Genomic DNA, 19,359 nt, shown 5'->3' with positions numbered 1-19,359 from the left:
GAAACCTCTGTCATCAAACTTGTCCCGCTTGCATGGCTCCAATTTGGAGTAAATGCATTCACGCCTTAGGGTGTATCGCTTCACTCATGCATTTGTTTGTCACAGGTCGACACTCCTCCTTTGGTAACTACGTGCGGTTTGCCCTACTCCAAAAGAAGTTGACGAACAAACTAAAGCGAAGAGCAAATCATCGATGTTGGATTAAATTTGGATGCTCTGCAGTAGCTACTTCTTTAAAGTCCCACATCAAACGGAAACCAAATAAGCTCTTTTAGCTGACAGGGCCTTTTACACATTGACAAATCCCAGTCTTTCTCCAATACTTCACTTCCTCGAGGTTACGCACCCATTTAATTGACAATCTGCTCTTGTGAAAATTTGCCTTTTGGCAGTTGATATTCATGAAGGCATTTCAGTTGCTTAGGTTCCCTATTTATAACAGCACTCTCCTTCTCTCCCTTCCCATCTGTCATGTCATGTGCACAAGTGGCAGTATTTCCCCCATAATGTGGTGCCCTCATCCACTTCAGGTGCTATGAGTGTAGGTGTAGGATGTAGGCTGCAAGTCTTCAGCAGGTACTGCCTTTCCCTTCCAATTCAACAAGCATTCACCGCCTCTCGTCACACAGGAATTAGCGAAGCAAGTTAGCACTACAAATGGGTGATGCAATTCACTGCGTTTGATTAAACAGAGTCCAACAACCACTTGTCGTCGAGCTCCACAATTTGCCGCACAGTTGCCCTTGGAACGCATGTCCAGTGGGTTTAGTTTGTGAGCGTTTTCAATGCCACAGTGATTAGTGGTAGCCAGTGTGGCAAATATAGCCTATTCGGCACCTGACAAAAGAACTGAGTAGGTGGTTCTTGCAAGCAGCACAGCGATAGGATGATGCCAGTGCACCGAGGTGGACTGACAGTGATAGTCAATATGTGTGGTCCAGCAAGTGCTGGTGAGCGTGACGTCACCTAAACACGCTGTTAGGGTGATGTGGTGACAGCCAAATCGAGTACCTTACTTTGCCTCACCACCATAATGGACTTCGACATCACTCGATCCAGTTAGCATCAAGTAGACTCTAAGGCTAACTCCTCAAGATATTGTAAGCACTTGGCCATTTTGAAGTGATATCGAAGGTATTTCGATGCCAGACACAAAAAGAAAGAGCTTCGAAAAGGTCAGCGCTTAGTATGCATAGTGCTCGAGCCAAAAGGGCTTTGCACTAGAAAGAACCATTAGTGGCAAATACTGAGGCTTTAGGAGAGGATAAAGTGGCAGCTTACTTGTTACCTCTTCCAACCTCCATCCGAGGCACATATTACTGGCCTTAATTAGCAGGATTCTCAGGACCACGAGGGACCACGTGTCTCCTTCTATTGATTTATCAGTTTTCCCACAGACAGAGATGAGGGCCGCAAAGGAAGCACCTCAAAATCAGACTGCTCCCTACACTTCCACTGATAATAACCGAAATCGTTGAAGGCGTCCCTTTGTGGGCTAATCCGCTCACTTGTGCATGTGACACTGCGCGGAGGGGAGCGGAGGGAAGGGGGAGGGGAGGGGAGGGGAGGGAAGGAGGGGAAGGGATCCATCCCCTCACAACTTTCGGTCGCATGTGCTGTCATAAATGACGCACCTAAGCAATTAAATGCATTTGCATATCCCACTTCCAAAAAAATGCCCAAGCAAATCTCACAAAAGCAGAGTGGTGATCAAAAGAAATGTCGAATGCGAGGGAAGAAATTGCATTCGTACTAAACCTAAAATTGTAAACCTGTAGAAGACCCTACCAGCCAACAGACCTTATTCGGTTTCCCACTGGTTAGTGAAGTTGGAAACAAATCTACCAGAGGGCATTTAAACGTCGTCCAAATTCGTTGCTTTAACGCCTTGACGGTTCGAGAAGGCAAACGTCGTGACTAACTTCCAGTTTTAACTTGGTTATGTCCGTTGGGTGTAAAAATAAACTCGCTAAAGTCAAATTGCTACTCACCAGCTGCACTTCAACCGATCCTTGCTGCAGCAGCACATGGAGCATGAACCAACTGAGAGGAACCTCTTGTTTGAGGTAATGCTGTCCACTGGAATTAGGCAACCATTGCGTCTTCTGCACCGCTGTCACTCTACTGAAGACACTCAACTGCTTCGCTACACTGCCAAGCATTTGCTGATACCGAAAACGCTTTCTTCAACATTTAGTGATCCACGTGAAGTGAAAACAGCTTCCCTCTGGCGAGTGTTCAAGGTGCGCATCTTAGCCTCTCCCAACTGTCATAACTGCGCACTAACCGAAGTTTAAGCCTGTCCGCGCCTGTTATCCCTTAATGCACCTCATGCAGGACAGGTTCTGCCTTCCTCGTGGCTCAGCTTCAATTTCTTCGCCTATGTCTCCAGATTGTTCATTGTGTGTCTCCTAAGCCACGTGAGAGCCACCACCGTCTCGCTCGCAAACCATCCTACAGATGTGGTTGAAGGTTGGTTATCCTGGCAAAACCGTTGACGAGTGTAACCGCCTCGTGCTGTGTCGGGGTCGACACGCATGGGGGTGCAGTCATGACTTCGCACGTGTTTCCATTCCATTACCTCTCCCACCTGGTGTGCCGCCCATGTGGTGACACCAAACGGTGACGTCACAACTGCTGCTGCTGCCGCTGCTGCTGCCGCTGCTGCTGCCGCTGCTGCTGCCTCCACTCCTGCCTTCTCTCTGCCTGTCAGTCGTTTGCGCATCCCCTCACACCACAGCCATCTACACTCATCAACTCCTTCCACACCATCATCCCAATAACGCATTGTGCTCCTCCGCTTTATGGTAGTGTGGTGCGCCTGGTCAACACATGCGGCACATTGAATGGAGTGTTGCATTGGCGCATCTCAGTGAAGCCGAAGTAGAACCGGCAATCAGTGCGCGTGTGCAACGAAACGCCAACGCACTTTCGATGCGTCAGCGTTCAGCGAATCTCGTTTGCGTGAAGCAGTGCTGGGAAGGGGAAGAGAATGCATTCGTGAACATTCGCCACGCACTGCTGCCACACAATCTCGCAACCTGCAGATTCGCATGGCCAAGTTCATCTGTTCCCCAGACTGCAGGGGCTAAAGTAAAGCAAACGCTGGAATAACTAAGTTCTCATGTAGTGCGAAAGTGTTTCGCAAGTTGACTTTCAAATTGAGGCTTTGTTAATTGGTTAGGCACAGTCACGTTCAAGGGTTCACTTGATGACGGTTTGGATGAGAGGTGCGGGAAGTTTTGTCATGCACATGCCCTTAGTCAGGATGGCGAGGGCGGAAGGAAAGACACGCTTGAGAGCTTTGGGATATAAGCATACGCGATGGCAAGCTGACGCCAATCACTCCAAATGCTGCTATGCCGCGCGATGTACCCTCGTGTCTTCCACTGATTGTCGACTCTCCCACATACATAACATGGGGACACCACATAGAAGCTCCGTTTTGCTTGAAGCTCTCTTCGAAACACGGGAACCCCCTGCAGTTCAATCAGCGCAATCAGAAGTCGATGGGTGCAATCAACTTACCCAGCTATTTCCTGTTCTAAACATTCTCCAAGTTTATTTAAGCTAACATGGTCATTGGAACACATTTGAACCCACTTTTACCGTTAACATTTCAAACGGAGCAGTGGAGGAGAAGAAGGATTGGAAAGTTTTCATTTTCTCTGCTCGTTTTCCACTCACCGTTATCATCATCAATGTCTTCAGCACCAGTGAGTTTCACAGAATCACTGCCACAGTATTAGCATGGAATCTGTGGAGAGAATTTTGCTAGTGGAAGTTCCTGTGTCACACTCCCACATTTTCGTCACCAATTCTATCTACTTATTAAATGGAGGCATTTTCACACCCTCCTCCTCCATTAATAATCTTTGACTTAATGGACATGATTTTGTCACCAACACGCCTCTGCTTATGTCTAAAACTTCAGCTCTTACTCATATGGTCTTGTATAGCCTTACTCGGCATAGATATCAGCAATGCAAACGTCACTGCCTGTGCCACTAAATCTGCCACCCTACCCACCATCGACATTGGCATTATCATTCATCTCGTTAAAGCCGTCGCAAACAACCAAGACATTGCCTCTCCAAGGGGTCCTAGCAAGGTGGACCTTGTAGATGAGAGAAATGAGGACGCGAATGCGTGGAAAAGGGAAAGTTGTGAAGTAAGCTGCGCTTATGAGAATCTTTGATGAAGGTAGTGGTGAGGTCGTTATTAGTCTTAGAAACAAGTCTTGTGTAACAGACTATTTTGATGTAACTGGGTCCCTGAGGGTGACGAGTTGATGGGCATGAAGGAGAGCCCTTCGCATGTCCTGCCTGCCAACGCGCTTTCACCGTTTGGTCAAATATGAGAGGTGTCACAAACGCAGTTGCACGTGGTGGTAAAGTATCGCCATCGCCCGATTTGCTGCCGTTCTTTCAGCAATTGGGGAGAAACCGGATGTTACCTTACCGAGCGCTCATTATCCACCACATGTGCATCCAATCCGACACACGCTTCCTACACCAGCACTTAGAGCAACCAACAAAGCTTTGTCAGGAGGGCATGGAAATGCAGCTTTTATAAAGCAAAACTTCATGTCAAAGTCAAACCATTCGTTTGATAGCAAAATAAAAGCTTATCTTAAGCTCTTGCCATCCAAGTCTGCATTTGAGCTAATTATCATCAATTTCCATCTGCTCTTGCATAGTATGCTCTATATTATCATTGCTTTATAGAATTCGACAACCAACCATTCATCACGTAGCCTTGAGACATGTTCGGGCAGACAGTGAGGTGTGTGCACAAGTTGTGCATTGAAATCTGCTTTTTTATCTCACTACGACACATTTATGCGATGAGTACGCTTATAAAATGCTGCCACTGGAAGCAAACAAACCAATTAAATCCGTTTGTGTCAGCTTTAGTTTCAATGTCTGACTGTGAATGGTAAGAAAAGGAGCTGACCAACTGGGGCTATCTGGGGAAGACAAAGGATGAGGTGAGGGAGCATACCTCTTCCATTCCATCCCATCCCATCTCATTGTAAAGAGTAAATTTTACGAGTTACTTTTGGGGATTGAGGCCTTGCGTTGTCCCATAGGAATGGGTCTTTCTCTTGACTAGTTTAATGGTCCTAAGTGGTCCTGAAGAAAAAGTCCTTTTTCCACACCTTTGAATTGTAACGTCCCAGTCATAATTGTATGGCTTCCGCTAAGAGAGCTACGCAAATCGCAGTTTTCAGAGATGGGGTCGCACCGCATAAATGGCAGTGCGCTCTGCTACTGCGCCACATCCAAATGCTACGCAATGACAAAGCTAATAAAAAAAATATACGAATTAAAATCATGTTTAAATGTGTACACGTGAAAAGTCGCATGGTTCGTACTGTTAGAAAAACGAATATTCGGTAAAGTGCCGCGTAAAAAGCATTCTCGAGGAAGTGCGCCTCTCATCTGAATTAGAGCTCCTCAAGGAAAGGCGCTGAAGTAACAGGACGCTAACTTTATTAAAATCGCAATAATGATCACGGTCGAGCGATCGCGTTAAACATCAGTAGGTTGTCTCTTGGCGTCATCTCTGCTAGCAATTAAATGATTGGGATGTTTGCCTCAAATAATACCTTAAATGTCTGCCAAGTAAATGCTTTCTCATAGACCTTTGCTGATTAGAAATCAGCTACCTGTTTGTTAGAATTTACAGATAGGATAGCTGAAGGCATGAATCATAGGTAAATTAACAATCGTTGTGTGTATCACAAGAATTAGTAGCCAAATCTGACTCTTTCCTTACGCCTGTTTTGGACATGATTACACGTTAATCGTACCAGTTATATTTACCCTGTGCACTTACCATAATGTTGTAAGGAGAATTCAAATGCAAAGCCAGCTGCAAAAAGGTGCGTACCATTTCAGCGCACCAAAGCCACGACACAGAGGCAGTTAGTTGCATCGGAATTTGCTGAGGTCCGCAGTAAACGAGAAATGTTAGCCACTACGTACTTAAATCTAAATGTTTGATTAAAGAATTTACCAACACGATAAAAGCTTAATGCCTGGGTATCCCAGATATAATCTTCTTTACAAGTGACAGACTCAATCATTTGTGCGGATGTTCTGCTTGCCTAATTCTGCATATTCCTAGTCACAAAGCAGCCTCAGGTCTAGCAGGTGATAATAGGATTTATCAATCAAACCTTATTTTATTTGCCCTCTGTTTCGAGGTTTCGCTGATGCAGTGTGTGAACTACCTCTAGCGCTTGCAACCGTGAAATGATGCCTCTTAATTTCACTGATTTGTAAGTATGGTGAGTCTTCAGCGTTCAAACAGGAGAAGATGAGGAAGGGTAAAGTCCTTCCTCTATAGAGATTTCCAGCACCTCTCTTCCAACAGACTTAGGCAACAACAACAATTCTTTAGGAAATAGCTCAATTTTCTATGCATTTGAGAATAAGCCCTCTTCCAGTTCAGTCCCACTGCTCTCCCTTCTTCAGTAATGCTGAGGCACTACAAATGAACCCCTTCCCTCACCCAGACACACTAGCCTGGCTGCGTCTTCCTGGGGTCTATTTTCCCCATCAAATCCACACTCATTGAATAACATAGTAGAGAAGAAAAACTAATTCGAGTTCAGGAAACTCGTTGTCCTAATAAGAACTCATAAGTATACAATGTCTGATGAGAGAAGGGCAAATTAAATAACATTTTATTCTAGAGAGTATAAAATATGTGTAATAAGCCACTACAACCGGCAGCTTGTTCAGAGTCTTCCTTTTGCTCCCTCCTTGCTTGCCTTCAAATCGACTCCAGCGTCGCTCCCATCAGATTCTTCAAATGTGAATTCTTGAGCTTCCTCTAGTACCGGTCTGGAAATAAGAGATATGAATTCGTGGACTCGAAACCATACGGTTGAAATTGAGTGTAGTCCATCCACTTGATTTTTCTCGGCCTGTTGCTGCGACGGGAACAACTTTTTGTGATAATGCAGACAATAGTTACAAAGACTATGAGAAAGCCATAAGTGACACAGGCCGCGCAAACTACGTGATAGCCTAGGTTGAAGGAACCTTTGAAGCAATAAAATAACACCAGCGTTACCCTCGTCATAAAAGATTAAGTTTTTCCTGTCAATATTTGCCTCCTTAAGTGTCAATCCTAAAGTAAATTGGACCCAAAGAAGTAACACCCACGGTAACATATCACATAGCAAGTCCATACGAAAGTGGCACCTCAGTAGCACATCAGCCGATAAAAAGGATAAGAAGCTACCTTACTACACCAGCCGCGGTAGAAAAGCTTGTAATGAGGCTCATTAATTTATCTGGTATTTGGACGACTCAAAATTTCTATAACACCTTCTCACACAACTGCAATGTATCCCGTGGAAGTTTTGCGATGGAACGATTCAATAAGGAGTGAAAAACTGAATGTGATACAGTATTACATGTGTGAATAGCAGAATAGACTTGAATTTTGGGCACATAAAGTGCATTGTTCTTCTATATAGTGGTGAAAAACGATGGCAGTCCCTTTCTGTATTTGCAGTCACAACAGTTTATTAAATAAGAAAAGGATGCCATTTTAGCGCAAAACAGCTATTTTCAAGATCTGTTGCTTCTGTGTGCAAAGTAGGCACAGAAAAGGCACAACATTAGACCATAAGTATAGGTTTCCATAGATTTAAAGTAAGAGTAATTAAATGAGCACTTGAGTACAAAAAGATCTCAAGCTTAGTATACACAGGACTTTAACAGGTGGCACAAAGCAGCTCTTCTACGATTTATTTCCTTGATAAAGCAGGTACAGTAGCTGTTGCATTTTGATACAGCTCTAATATTGCATTTATTCTGCCGATATTTTAGGCTTACGGCAAAGCGAAAAATATCCATTGTTAATTTTTAGAAGCAAAAAAGGAACTTTTAGTTTACTACTGGCGTAGTGGGATATTGCATTGTCATTTGTTACTCGAGTGCCTTTAAAGTCGCCCGCCAATGTAGCCTGATGTACTATGGCTTTCAGCGCAGGTCTACTTTCACGGTTCGTTATTTCTTATTCCACAATATGCGTGAATCGCTTCCCTGCGGTTTTTCTCCCCCTTTTTAGCTCGCGGTTATGTGTTTTGGTATCAGGCGTCTTATGCATACCTTAGACATTGAAAGACGGTATGTAATTATTTCTATGGGACCTATAATCATTGGCATTCTTGCAAAGGTCGATTTTAATGCTCTCAATGAACTTCGTACGGTGATTAACTAGTTTCCTTGAAAATATCATGGCAATAATCCTGGCATGTAATGTGTGCACTTCTCTTGTATACAGGCATTCCAAGGGATTTGTAACCATTATTTTTAAAGCTATATCCATTGGTTGTCTATTGGCAGAGTTAATTATAAAGCTACGATTGAGTAGCTCGGTTTAGCTTTCTGGTAAGGCAATTTTAAGATCCCCTTAAGTGTCATGGATTGGAATTATGGTGAAAAGTCTCCATTTCTTTGAAATTGTTTGCACAATTAGGTACCTGGTTGTTCTACGAATGACCATAAAGTAGCTTATTATAATGTAGAAACATTAATGGGGCACTTTTTGTATTCGTTCCTTACTATCAAATTAGACGCGGCAGCAACTTTAACACTTTGTTGGGGACAGTTAAATACTTTTGACTTTTTGTGTATATTCTTGCCAGAAACTCACATTCTGGTCGTTGTGATACTCTATGTTCTCAGGTAGACTGCTTTTTGAACTAGGATGAATCTATTCAGTACTTGCCAATAACTGCTGGAGCTGATTCTCCGATTGATCTTCATAGAAAGAAAAGGTTTCCAACTTTGAGCAGGGAGCTGGACTATTGATCCCCTAAACCTCAATCTATGTAAGCTCTAAAACTGGAAAGAAAAACTTAATGTATTTTGAATTCATTGTTATTTTGTGCTGACTATTTCACGCCGTGAATGCTCTCTTGTGGGTCTTACCTTGGCTGATCGGATTTGATAACTGGAACTCATGTTCATCAATTTCTACTTTTGAGAACTATGAAATATCATCATCCCTCTTTTAGAGTCGACTTTTGAATTCCACAGTGGTCCTCTTAATATGTGTTTTAAACCAGTCAGCGATGTGTCTAAATAGGTTCTCACTAACATGAAAGTTTAGAATGTGAATTTTGTTGTATTTCACTGTTTTTACATTCCAGCGAATCTGTACAGTACGTGGCGGTAAAGTATCGCCATCGCCCGATTTACTGCCGTTCTTTCAGAAATCAGGGAGCAACCAGACGATGCCCTACTAAGTGCTCATTATCACTACACGTCCACCCAATCCGAAACATGTTTTCTACACCGACGCTTAGATAAGTCGACGAATCTTTGAAGGAGGGGCTTGGAAATGCTGATGTAAAAATTGTATTTTACATTAAATATAAAATGTTAATATGTAGAATAAACTAGAAATTGCTGACTGGCCAGCGGATATTTAAATTGGTCATGTGATAATACAATTGCTTATGGGAGCTGGTTGGTATCAGGTAAACCATGGGGCTTTTTACACTTCTTGTAGTGGATTATTTAAGTAGACTTACCTTTAATCAGGTCGTGAGCACTGCGTCTTGTCTCCGATTGTCTTCTTTTGCTTAACCAGCAACCAGGCTTGAAGTGGAATAAGAGTTTTATTGAGTATAGACAATAAACAACTTTATTAACACCTAGTCTTCCCTTGTGATTGCCCTCCTACCCGGGTTTTATGTATAGTGACTATCAGGGTCATGTTGCCCGTTGAGACAGCGTAAAATCCACATGCTTGACTGGGGTGTCGACACCACGCGTATATTATTTAAACTACTTTACCGATTGAGTGTCCCACTTCAGAGAGCCTTTACGCAGTCGCGAGTAAATTTTTGCCCAATCGCAAGTCACTTCAACGTGTAAGAGAAGTCAACTTAATTCCAAAAATATGTTGCTGTAAGTGCGTTGGAAATGGCTTTGTTCGATAGACGCTACCTTATTTAGAAAAAGGTGTTGAAAAATATTCACGTAACCCATTCGGAACCTCTCTTGAGTCACTGGTTTGACGGCGAGAAATGGGGCCGCATTAAATTGCATTTCGCCTTGCATTTACTTATTCACTTTACAGCGGGTAATCAGAGACTTTAAGGTAGATGTCTTTTGCCACGGGTCACCTCTAAACCGGATTACTGGCCAAGCGCTCACCGGTGTCACCCACACCCCTTCGAAATCATTGCCTTCTAAGTGATAGTATAAACTTTCATCTGCACACTTCCCCGAGAAAATCATTCTTTTTGGATGCCATCGTACAAGAGCAACGGAAATGGTACCCTGACACAAACACATTATGCTTGCTGATCATGTCCATGATGAAGCATGAAGGCTCAGAGAAGGGGAAACCGAGAGTTTGGACAAAGAAAAGAAGGGTAAAATGCTCGATGTAAGAAATCTTTTACAAAACATGGTTTACAAGAAATGGTTGATACGTAGAAGCGGCAACTGATCAAGCAGTATGGAATTAGTCACATGGAGATAGGGGAAATGGGCAGTTGCTTACGATGCAACCGCACCTTGCGCGGCTGTAACAGTGATACGCGCTGCAGAATCCCACTTGCAAACAATGGTCGTCCACCGCAATATCGAGAAACCACCACGCTATCAGCACCCCTAGAGTGACGCCCGCGGTGCGGTGCGCACCCAACCCCAGCTGTTCCCTCCTGACTAATCTCTGACGCCCGACAACGGCTACTATCGAGAAAATTAGTACAAAAAATGGGTCAATTTCGACTCTCCATGATTCCCTTGTGTTCAACCTCCATGCACTTGATTGATACAACTACTACATTGTCGTCATTTTGTCAGTAACAAAGAAAGGCGAAGAAACAACTTGTGAATATCATGATGTACGCCTGAAATGTGTGATAAATTAATCGCAAAATGTCATTACACTAGTGGAATAATTCTCCTGAGACCTCCCATCATACACAAAGAATAAACTTGTGCGAGAATCTTCCAATACCGGTGATATACTCATTAAACTATACCAGACATTTACACAGAGAATTGCAATGACTATCAAATCCCCTGATGTGTGGAGAGCACTGAGTTTAGGCGGGAGGAATGCGAATGAGAAAAAATGGAGAAAGAGGTAGAGAACAACGGCTTGGCATCAGAGAGAGTTGCTAACAAGGAGACGGTGATAGTCGCTGAGGTAGGAGGAGGAGGAGGAAGACGAGGAGCTGGTGGGGGCGAGGCTGTTCCAAGTCTGTCGGGCGAACTCGAACCACTGGAGCTCCGTCATGTTCGCGTGAGAGGGTGCGGGGTGGCGCCTTGGAGTGGAGAGAATGGCCTCCTGGAGCAGGTGAGCGCACTGCATGTAAGTTGGGCTACCAAACGCAACCTCACCTGTGTGAAAGAAACGAATGTACCCCTCTACTCATTCGCTTTCAATAGACAACATTAAAAAAATCGGTGCAACAGCTATCTCCAGCAATTCACTTTATTCCACAATAGATAGGTCAAAGTAAGATTTATAGAAAAACAAGCATACCACTATGTCACCAACCCTTCCGCAAATATTATGGCATTTTAAGAACGTTTATATATATGTTACCAAAGGACTGCTATAAAAATCAATCGTTTTAGCGTACTTGTCAATAGGTCTAGTCAAATGCCTGGGTACAAAGTTTCAAATATCACTTTAAAGCTCACATTTTACTGACAGACAGACGTTTTAATACAAATTTACACTTTTGCATTTAAAATCAGAAGCAACAATAGTATTTTAATTCAATATCAAATCAATCGCGTAAGTTTTTAAGCAGACCCTTTTCGTTGGTTGCAGGTAGGAGGAAGAGACGAGGCGAAGAGATCGACGCAGAAGGCTCAAGGTGAATCTTTCGGCCCTCCGTGATGCGCCGTGAGAAATCTTTGAGAGCTGCCACTCGGTCCTCACCATTGAAAACCTTCCCTGCGGTGCGCTTCGGCACTGCTCTAGAAATCGACGCTGCGATAGGCGCGACAGTGGTATTGACACAGGATCTTCCCACGCCTTTCCGTAGATTCCGCGTCCCCTTAGCCACCATTTCTAACTCCTCGCAGCATTCTGCTACTATTTCTGCCTCTGTTGCTTCCATGGACGCTTCGCTTTTCATTGCAGGTCTTAAGAAAAACTTTTGTGTTGCATAAGCTTATGCCATTGAGATTTATTCAAAAAGCCGAGCTTACATTCCACGCCTGTTCTGCTCCTCTGTCAAATTGAGCGCTGATATCATTTGTATCTCACCATCTGCAGCGAAAAATTATTTGTAACCCTACCGCGTTGCCAAAGGAACAAGTGACCTACGTATTGTAGTCAAATACTGCTTGATTGTAGCTACAAGTGAACGAAAATTAGAAAACTTGTCTGATTTCCCAATGCAGGTAGAGTGAAAAACTTTCAAGCACGATACTAAAGTAAAACCAAAAGCAACCGAGGAGAGCCGGCACATATTAAGTCAACTCACCAATATCTACATTGGTTGTAGTAGTTGCGGCGGCCGCTGCTTGTTGCTTCTGTTCACGAAGACGCTTCTGTCGAGAAAGTATGTGACGCTGGAGAACGTGCGGACCCATTTTCACCAACGAGGCCAGTTGAAGGCGCGAAGGGAATGCTTGGGTGAGGAGACGTCGATACGCCGACAAACGATCGTCAGCAATGCGAGGATTCACGAAGGCTTTTACAGGTGCACAGTTGTAGACATGCACCAAACTGGCCGTGTAGTCAGTTAGCCCTGAGGGTACAGATTCAAGGAGCCAGGTTGCATCTCAAACTACTCAAATGGAGGAAGTAAACAGAAATTGCACTTACGCAGTAATTGATTGACAAAGTCCCGCACCTCTGCCTGTTCCGCCACCTCTTCGACGGCACCCATCTCCGTTGGCGAGGCAGATGCGGCAGCGACCACGTCAGCGTCAGACGAGGTGCATACTTTAGGGGCTGTAGTGGGCGTCTGACCGAGACCTGTTTCGTTCGATTCGGGCGCCTCATTTTCACACGCCACACCACCTTCCTCTTCTTCCTCCTCCACTACCGCTTCTGCCTCCTCCTCCTCCATCACCGTGACCTCTGGCTTCGTTAGCTTGGCATCCACTACCTCGGACTCCGCCGTCACTGTCACTGCCATTGGAAGAGGATGCCTCCGGCTGCCTTTCAAGATAGACTGGTTCCCACCGAAGCTGGGAGTGGTGACAATATCGTCAATCAGGATCAGGGGCTTCCAGCCGAAGGCGCGATCGATCAGACGCAGAATGGAGGGGTTACTGAGATTATCTTGCACGCACACGACCACGTGGCATACACTCACGAGAAAAGAAATTAGCTGAAAGAATACAAACCGAATCTACTCAATCTATGCTGACACCAAAACCACAGGTACACGCACAAAAGTATCTAGCACTTTATCGTAATCCCTCGTATTGAAATGAGGTATTCAATGAAACCCTTTCCTGCTGAGTACCCACCGTTTAATCATGCAAGCAAACCACCCACTTCTAGGATATATGTTTTTACTGTATTTCTAAGCCCCACGTTCCTAGTACTACTTGAAAAATCAATTCAAGGAATTAGGATGACAATTCCGCGAAAAACTCAAGAAATAAATACCTGGAGGGAAGTGATCTCGGCGAAACCGTCAACTGACCACTTCCCCGAAGTCGAGGAGCCTCCAGTGACTTCCACCACTTCCTGGTGTTCCTCTCGTTGCTGACGCTGCTTTTGAGTGCGGAGATTATGTTGTATGTGGAGGTCAGTGAGAGACCAATCGAGAATTGGCTGAGTATCAAGGATGATGATGCGGTCCTGCGTAATATACATATCTACACCTGCTGTAGTTTTGGGGTAACCTTCGACAAGAGAGTCTAGTGTCTGCACTGGAAAGGGACTCTCAAACGGAGGCCCCTCGATCAATCGGTTTGCTAACAAGTTAGCTACGGAGGACTTGCCGACGCCCTAGAAAAGTGATGCAAATAAGACAAAGTCTGGATTGTTGAAATAGTTCAGTTAGAGTTCTGTTCACCTGGAGGCCAATGACCCCGACAACGAGGAACCCAGAGTTCTCGATGAAACAGCCACGCAGCCTTTGGCTGTCCTCAAACTTCAAGTTCTCATTAATTATCTTCATTGGTTCTGTCATAGGATCATCACAGAGAGAATAAAGCTCATCTTTGGGGTTGGCTGCAACAGCAGGGTCTAGTGAGATTTCATTTGTGAAGAAGTCGTATACACTAGATGCCATCGCTGGAGGTCGCGTGGTTAATATAGATACTTCCAGAAAGAGAATGAAACAAATTGCAACTTTTAGAAACTTGTAAATCATGGGAAACAAGAATCTCAGTTACAAAAATTGAGCCATTAAATTTAACCGGATAATCAATTGTAAATTAACTGGTTTAGGCAGGAATCAGGCTAAGATCCACAATATCCAAATTGTCTTGGGTAAATAAAGGGTTACATACAATCTTGCGGTTCCGAATTACGTCGACTGTAACAATCTATGAAGAAAAACAAGTTCTCATGAACTTACAACCGAAAGTTCCGCTTACTATTAACTTCGCGTAAACACGTGCGCATCAAAGCTGAAATGTAGCTTGAAATTGAGCAAACATATGCTTACTCTGGAGCAATAATTTTAATTAGAAGCCTTTGCAACTTTAGTATTTCTTCGCAATTTTGTCAAAATACCTTTTGGGACTTCATGAGGCTCGTTGCTAGCCTGGCTTTGACAAATTAGTATTATTTTTTATTCCTATGTAAAGATTTTCAAATAAGCTTGAATAGTTTAAGATTGCACCCTGTTTTTGACTTACGTATTTCCATGCATCGGCTTTGTTCTAAAAGGCAGCCTCTCCTTCGTGTAGCGCCCCTAGACCACCTTTAGGACGAAAGAGGGCATAATACTCGGACCAAAGATGTATATAATCAACATACAGAAGAGTCCGAGGTCACTATTATGGCCCAGAAGTTGGCTCAACCAGCGAAGATACAATAGCTGGGGCACAGTCTTGGTCCTTTACCAAAACCCAACATATTACCATTGTCTACTTCGAAGTCGTAGTAAGCAAAGGCGATGTGGAAGAACACGCAAGACTGTGGTGCAGGAGAGCAAAGAGGCTATTCGCATGGCTCAGACCCCTTTCCGTAGAGCGGAAGCAATCAATTAAGACCCAGCCACCTGCCCAGTTGCATTGCAATGAAATGCCAGTAACCCATCATCAATTTTTATCACCCCGAAGCTAACAAATGGCACACAGATGAGCCAAGGCAGATTCCGAAGGCATTATCGGGCGGACACGCCCACCTGGCGCCAGGATACACGTCCCTCGGGCAGAGCCTATTGCCCTTAGACTTACCCCGTCGCAACACACACTGCTGAATGGTACCAAACCTTAATCATATTTCCGGTATAAACCTTCATTTATTTACAAGAGAATACAACTTCGCAGATTTGACCATGATAATGAGCACGTAGGATGAAGTACGTCTAGGAGCAGCTGTCTAGTTTGACCAATTGTAATTCCCACGAATTTCATTGCACTCCCTCAGGTCTCGGGGTTCCAATTGATTCAAAAGCGCTTCTTCCAGATCCTTAATTTGTCGCGTTAACTGTTGACGAAGTTCTATTTTCTCCCGCAAATTATCCTAAACATCACAAAAGATAATGACCATCGTTCATATAAAAACATACCACTTTATTGGATTTTGCTTGGAGATCCATCTCAGCCTGACGCTTATTTTGTTCATCTTGCAGAAATAGAATGCGTTCTTCCTGTCTGAAAATTTTAACAGTATAGGAAAGTCAGACAGAAAATAGCTCCTTTTGATTAAATTGGTAGTTAAATAAAGCTTGGCAATTCTCAACAATCGTACCTTTGTTATAGTTTTCAACAGCAAATTCTACCAAAAAATGAGCTTTCTATGCATTTACGAACTGTGACAAGATTATTAAGCAAAGTTAATAAAAAAAGGTCACCGGTTTTCAAGATTTGATATGAGAAGGTTCTGCAGCTCGATCTCCTTCTGTCTAACTTCTCGTCTCAAATTATCCCTCTCGATTCTGTTCTGGCGTGCCTTCTCTAAGGCAGCGTCAAAAGTCCCCTTGATAATCTTAATAGAAATACGGCACAAATAATAATTTGTTTTTAAAGAAGGACCTATTCTGTGTGCAATTTCCCATAAACTAGCATTTTGGAAAAAAATGTCTCCAAAATCATATTGGGCACTGTATCAAAACACGAAAATTCGGCATCAATACGTATTGCTTTATAAGGATAAAGTAGTTTTTCTAAAAATTTTTAGGATGCGTTATGGTTCAAACGCATCGGTTTAAATCAAATGCGCTCAGACCTGTGGAAAAATAGATTTTCTGTCCAGAGTTAAGGTAGGTCACTTCTACCGGCATTTAGGCTCCCCTTTTGGAGTATTTATTCACATTTTCGTACTTTTTAAAATGTTTTACTCTGATGCAAATAACTAAATCAGTCGGTCATGAAATTGTTGGCACGAAGACAATGGCATAAGGCAACTATCGTTAAAAAGACACATACCTGCTCCTCCTGGGCCTTGCGAGCTGCGGCGAGTGCATGAAGGCGTTCGTCGTGGCGGAGGCAGAAGTGTCGGTCAAGGACTTCTTGACGTCGGCGCTGCCGCAGCTCATTAAGGAGGAGGCGTTGAAAGGCTTGCGAGTCCCGTAGACTAAGCATTCGCTCCGCGTCCACCGCCTGGTGCTCCATCAGCTCTATGCGTCGCCGCTGGCGATTCGCTACCTCTTCCAGCCGCCGCTCACCCTGAGCCCGTCTGTGCGAAGGGGCGACAGCCCGAGTGGTGTCCACGATGGATTCTGCGCGATACACAAAATAATAAACCACCTGTATCAAGCACTTTAATTGTTAGCTTTCCTTTAACTGAGACCGTATGCGATGAATATATTTTGATAACCAACTGCATGTGAGTTTTTTTACGCCCAGTTTAAAGCTATTTTAATGTTGGGTAAGTGGAACCAAATGTCTATTGATCATTTTAATGGAATGCCCACTTCCTCCAGGTGGTTTTTGAACGCCCACCATGAGGCCAGCGGTAGCATGAACGATAAGTACAATGCGGGATGAAAATCCACATCATTCCCCTCTGTCGCGCCAGGCGTACGCTCCATCGCGCCAGCACTTTCACGGTGTAGTTATCATAAGCCTTTAAATTTTGACAGCCACCTCACTGTGAAAACAAATGCGAAATTGACGAGTTATCTCCTTAAGAATCCTAACTAAAATACACGGAGGCGTTTCCTTGACGCGTTACTCACTATCTTTAGTGCGGACACAAAATTCAAAGATATCCTCTTTTGAAAAAGGATACGTTCTTCAACATTTCCTACTGAATACAAGACAGAAAAAGGATGCTAACTTATTGTAAGACTGAATATTAATGAGAATTTAGGTGCCAGAAGACCATAAAACGTTAACATTCTTTACAGCCGTATATTCTACTATGGACTAGGTTATTTTAAGGAAAAGTCGGTACTTGATCCCTTTACACATTTAGTCCTTGTTGCAATTTTTAAGCGACCCCATTTGTATTAACAGGGAGATGTGGCTTTTTAATGAGCCTGGTGGAAAAAAATAAAAAGGCCTCTTTTTATCTTAGTGAATCAGATAGCATGGAAAACAATAATACTTGATAAGGGTTCGCGTAATAATTTACAAAAAAAAGGTATCCAAGCGTAATTATTTACCGAACTTCTGAAGTATGGAGGGCTCAAAGTTGAAAAATACCCGCACTTCAGCCAAAACAGTTGTGGTCAACTTTAAAATCTTTGTCTTCCATGTTTCCGTGTTTTTTCCTCAAAAGTGCCTACATCCTGAATATGACCAAATGGTGGTATGGCAACAGCCGTGTGAAAAACTCAAAAACGCGTTCACAAAATATAAAGGGAATGAAATTTAAAAGAAACTCTTCATTAATAGAGTGTAGAAGTGCGGCAAAGTATACAAGGGTCCTTCCACACTGATAAAATGGCCTCTGGGAGTGAGCCTTGCAGCGATTCTGCGTCCCCACAAATCACTTACTCCAAATAGAAATATGGTAGTATGTCAGGCAGAATAGTCCAAACACATAAGAACGACATATATTTGAAATTCAAAGTGAATACTTGAAGTCCCACAGCAGCATGTACCCACCACTTTGTCTGTTTGTCTCGCCCATAAGTATCGCCCAAAACTCACGTAATTTAAGCTTGATGTAGTTCTGTGTCTCTCTAGAGAGCTCTAGCTGGTCCAACTTCTTCAGTAGCTCTTGCAGGAGTGCGCTGACGTCCTGGCTAGGTACTTTGCAGGAGGGCATGCTGTGCCACCACCGCAAATATGGCTTCATGTTTGCATATAGAGTTTGGGGGTGCCTACATCTTAGACCTTGCCGCAGCGGCCTCTCCACCACCCGGAGAATCGATCCCGAGGATTGAGGTGGATCAGCCGAATAAGGCGTTATCACGTGTGGCACGTCAACCTACGAAAAGGTGGGATACCTAAGCGTAGACAGCCTGACTTCGCAAGATGATGGTAGGTCAATAAATGACTCGACTCACAAACTTCACACGAGGCCCAGAAGTGTTGGAAGTCTTCGGAGGTGTGCCGGGCTCTAATCCAATTGGTGGTGGTGGCGTTTCCGCCGTTTCAGGAAGAAACATTTCAGCAAGTTTGCAGCTTAGGTATTTCAAGCGACTCTGTTCTAGAGCCGCATCCATTTCTTGTTTGGATTGTGGTATATTTTCTGAACTTAAGATCACAAGGAAAAAATACTAACCACAACTTACACCTACTAGTATTAATAGATAAACGTTTCAACAATGCAAATTAGTTAAAAATTGAGGCTATAAGGCTGTTAGAAACCACGACTAGTTTGATGTTTGCAACAAATGGATAAAATATGAAAGGGGGAGTCGGATTTGAGTCAAGGAAGATATACAACCATTAATTCCTAAAAGTGGGCCCAAAACCAGGGCCACCGCAAAAAAAGCAAAACCCCAATTCGCCAAATATAAAAAAACCAGACCTCTTGTAAACATCGAATTCCTTCTCTGCATCTACGCAAAGATTGAGAATTTCAAGCAAGTTGTGCAAATTGAGTGGGTCGCAAAGCACGAGAGAATCTGCATTTATGTGATCAAGGGAGGTGTCAAGATAATCCGATAACCATTGAAGAATATACTGGAAGCGTTTGCAAGCAGGTTGATTCGACGTCACTACTGGGATTGAAAGTAACCAGGCTTATGAAAATTACCATAGTTTGATGATATATAACTGAAGATTTCCTCAAAAAACTCGATCCCAATGTCAGTAAAAGAAG

The 19,359-nt window shown here is 43.6% G+C and overlaps 3 protein-coding genes across 3 annotated transcripts; all 3 read right to left on the bottom strand. All coding sequences in view use genetic code 11, as the record gives it.

Moving 5' to 3' along the window:
• Positions 1-2,380: 2,380 nt before the first annotated feature.
• On the bottom strand, positions 2,381-2,860 carry EGR_01069 (hypothetical protein; the record flags this gene model as incomplete). The annotated part of the gene is made up of 1 exon (XM_024490318.1): positions 2,381-2,860. The coding sequence occupies one exon, from the start codon at positions 2,858-2,860 to the stop codon at positions 2,381-2,383; it is 480 nt and encodes a 159-aa protein (XP_024355137.1).
• An 8,294-nt stretch (positions 2,861-11,154) lies between these two features.
• On the bottom strand, positions 11,155-14,260 carry EGR_01068 (hypothetical protein; the record flags this gene model as incomplete). Its single annotated transcript, XM_024490317.1, has 7 exons — positions 11,155-11,390; positions 11,812-12,146; positions 12,213-12,273; positions 12,491-12,757; positions 12,835-13,345; positions 13,630-13,974; positions 14,042-14,260. 7 exons carry the CDS (start codon positions 14,258-14,260, stop codon positions 11,155-11,157), a joined length of 1,974 nt encoding a protein of 657 aa, XP_024355136.1.
• Positions 14,261-15,519: 1,259 nt separating this feature from the next.
• Positions 15,520-18,757, bottom strand: EGR_01067 (hypothetical protein; the record flags this gene model as incomplete). The annotated part of the gene is made up of 6 exons (XM_024490316.1): positions 15,520-15,663; positions 15,710-15,794; positions 15,995-16,128; positions 16,569-16,861; positions 18,240-18,519; positions 18,599-18,757. 6 exons carry the CDS (start codon positions 18,755-18,757, stop codon positions 15,520-15,522), a joined length of 1,095 nt encoding a protein of 364 aa, XP_024355135.1.
• Positions 18,758-19,359: the final 602 nt, after the last annotated feature.

The sequence above is a fragment of the Echinococcus granulosus genome (assembly GCF_000524195.1).
Source record: "Echinococcus granulosus chromosome Unknown EG_S00004, whole genome shotgun sequence".
NCBI classification, from domain to species: Eukaryota; Metazoa; Platyhelminthes; class Cestoda; order Cyclophyllidea; family Taeniidae; genus Echinococcus; species Echinococcus granulosus.
Note: the sequence above shows the minus strand (reverse complement) of the source record. Positions and strands in the feature narration are given on the sequence as shown.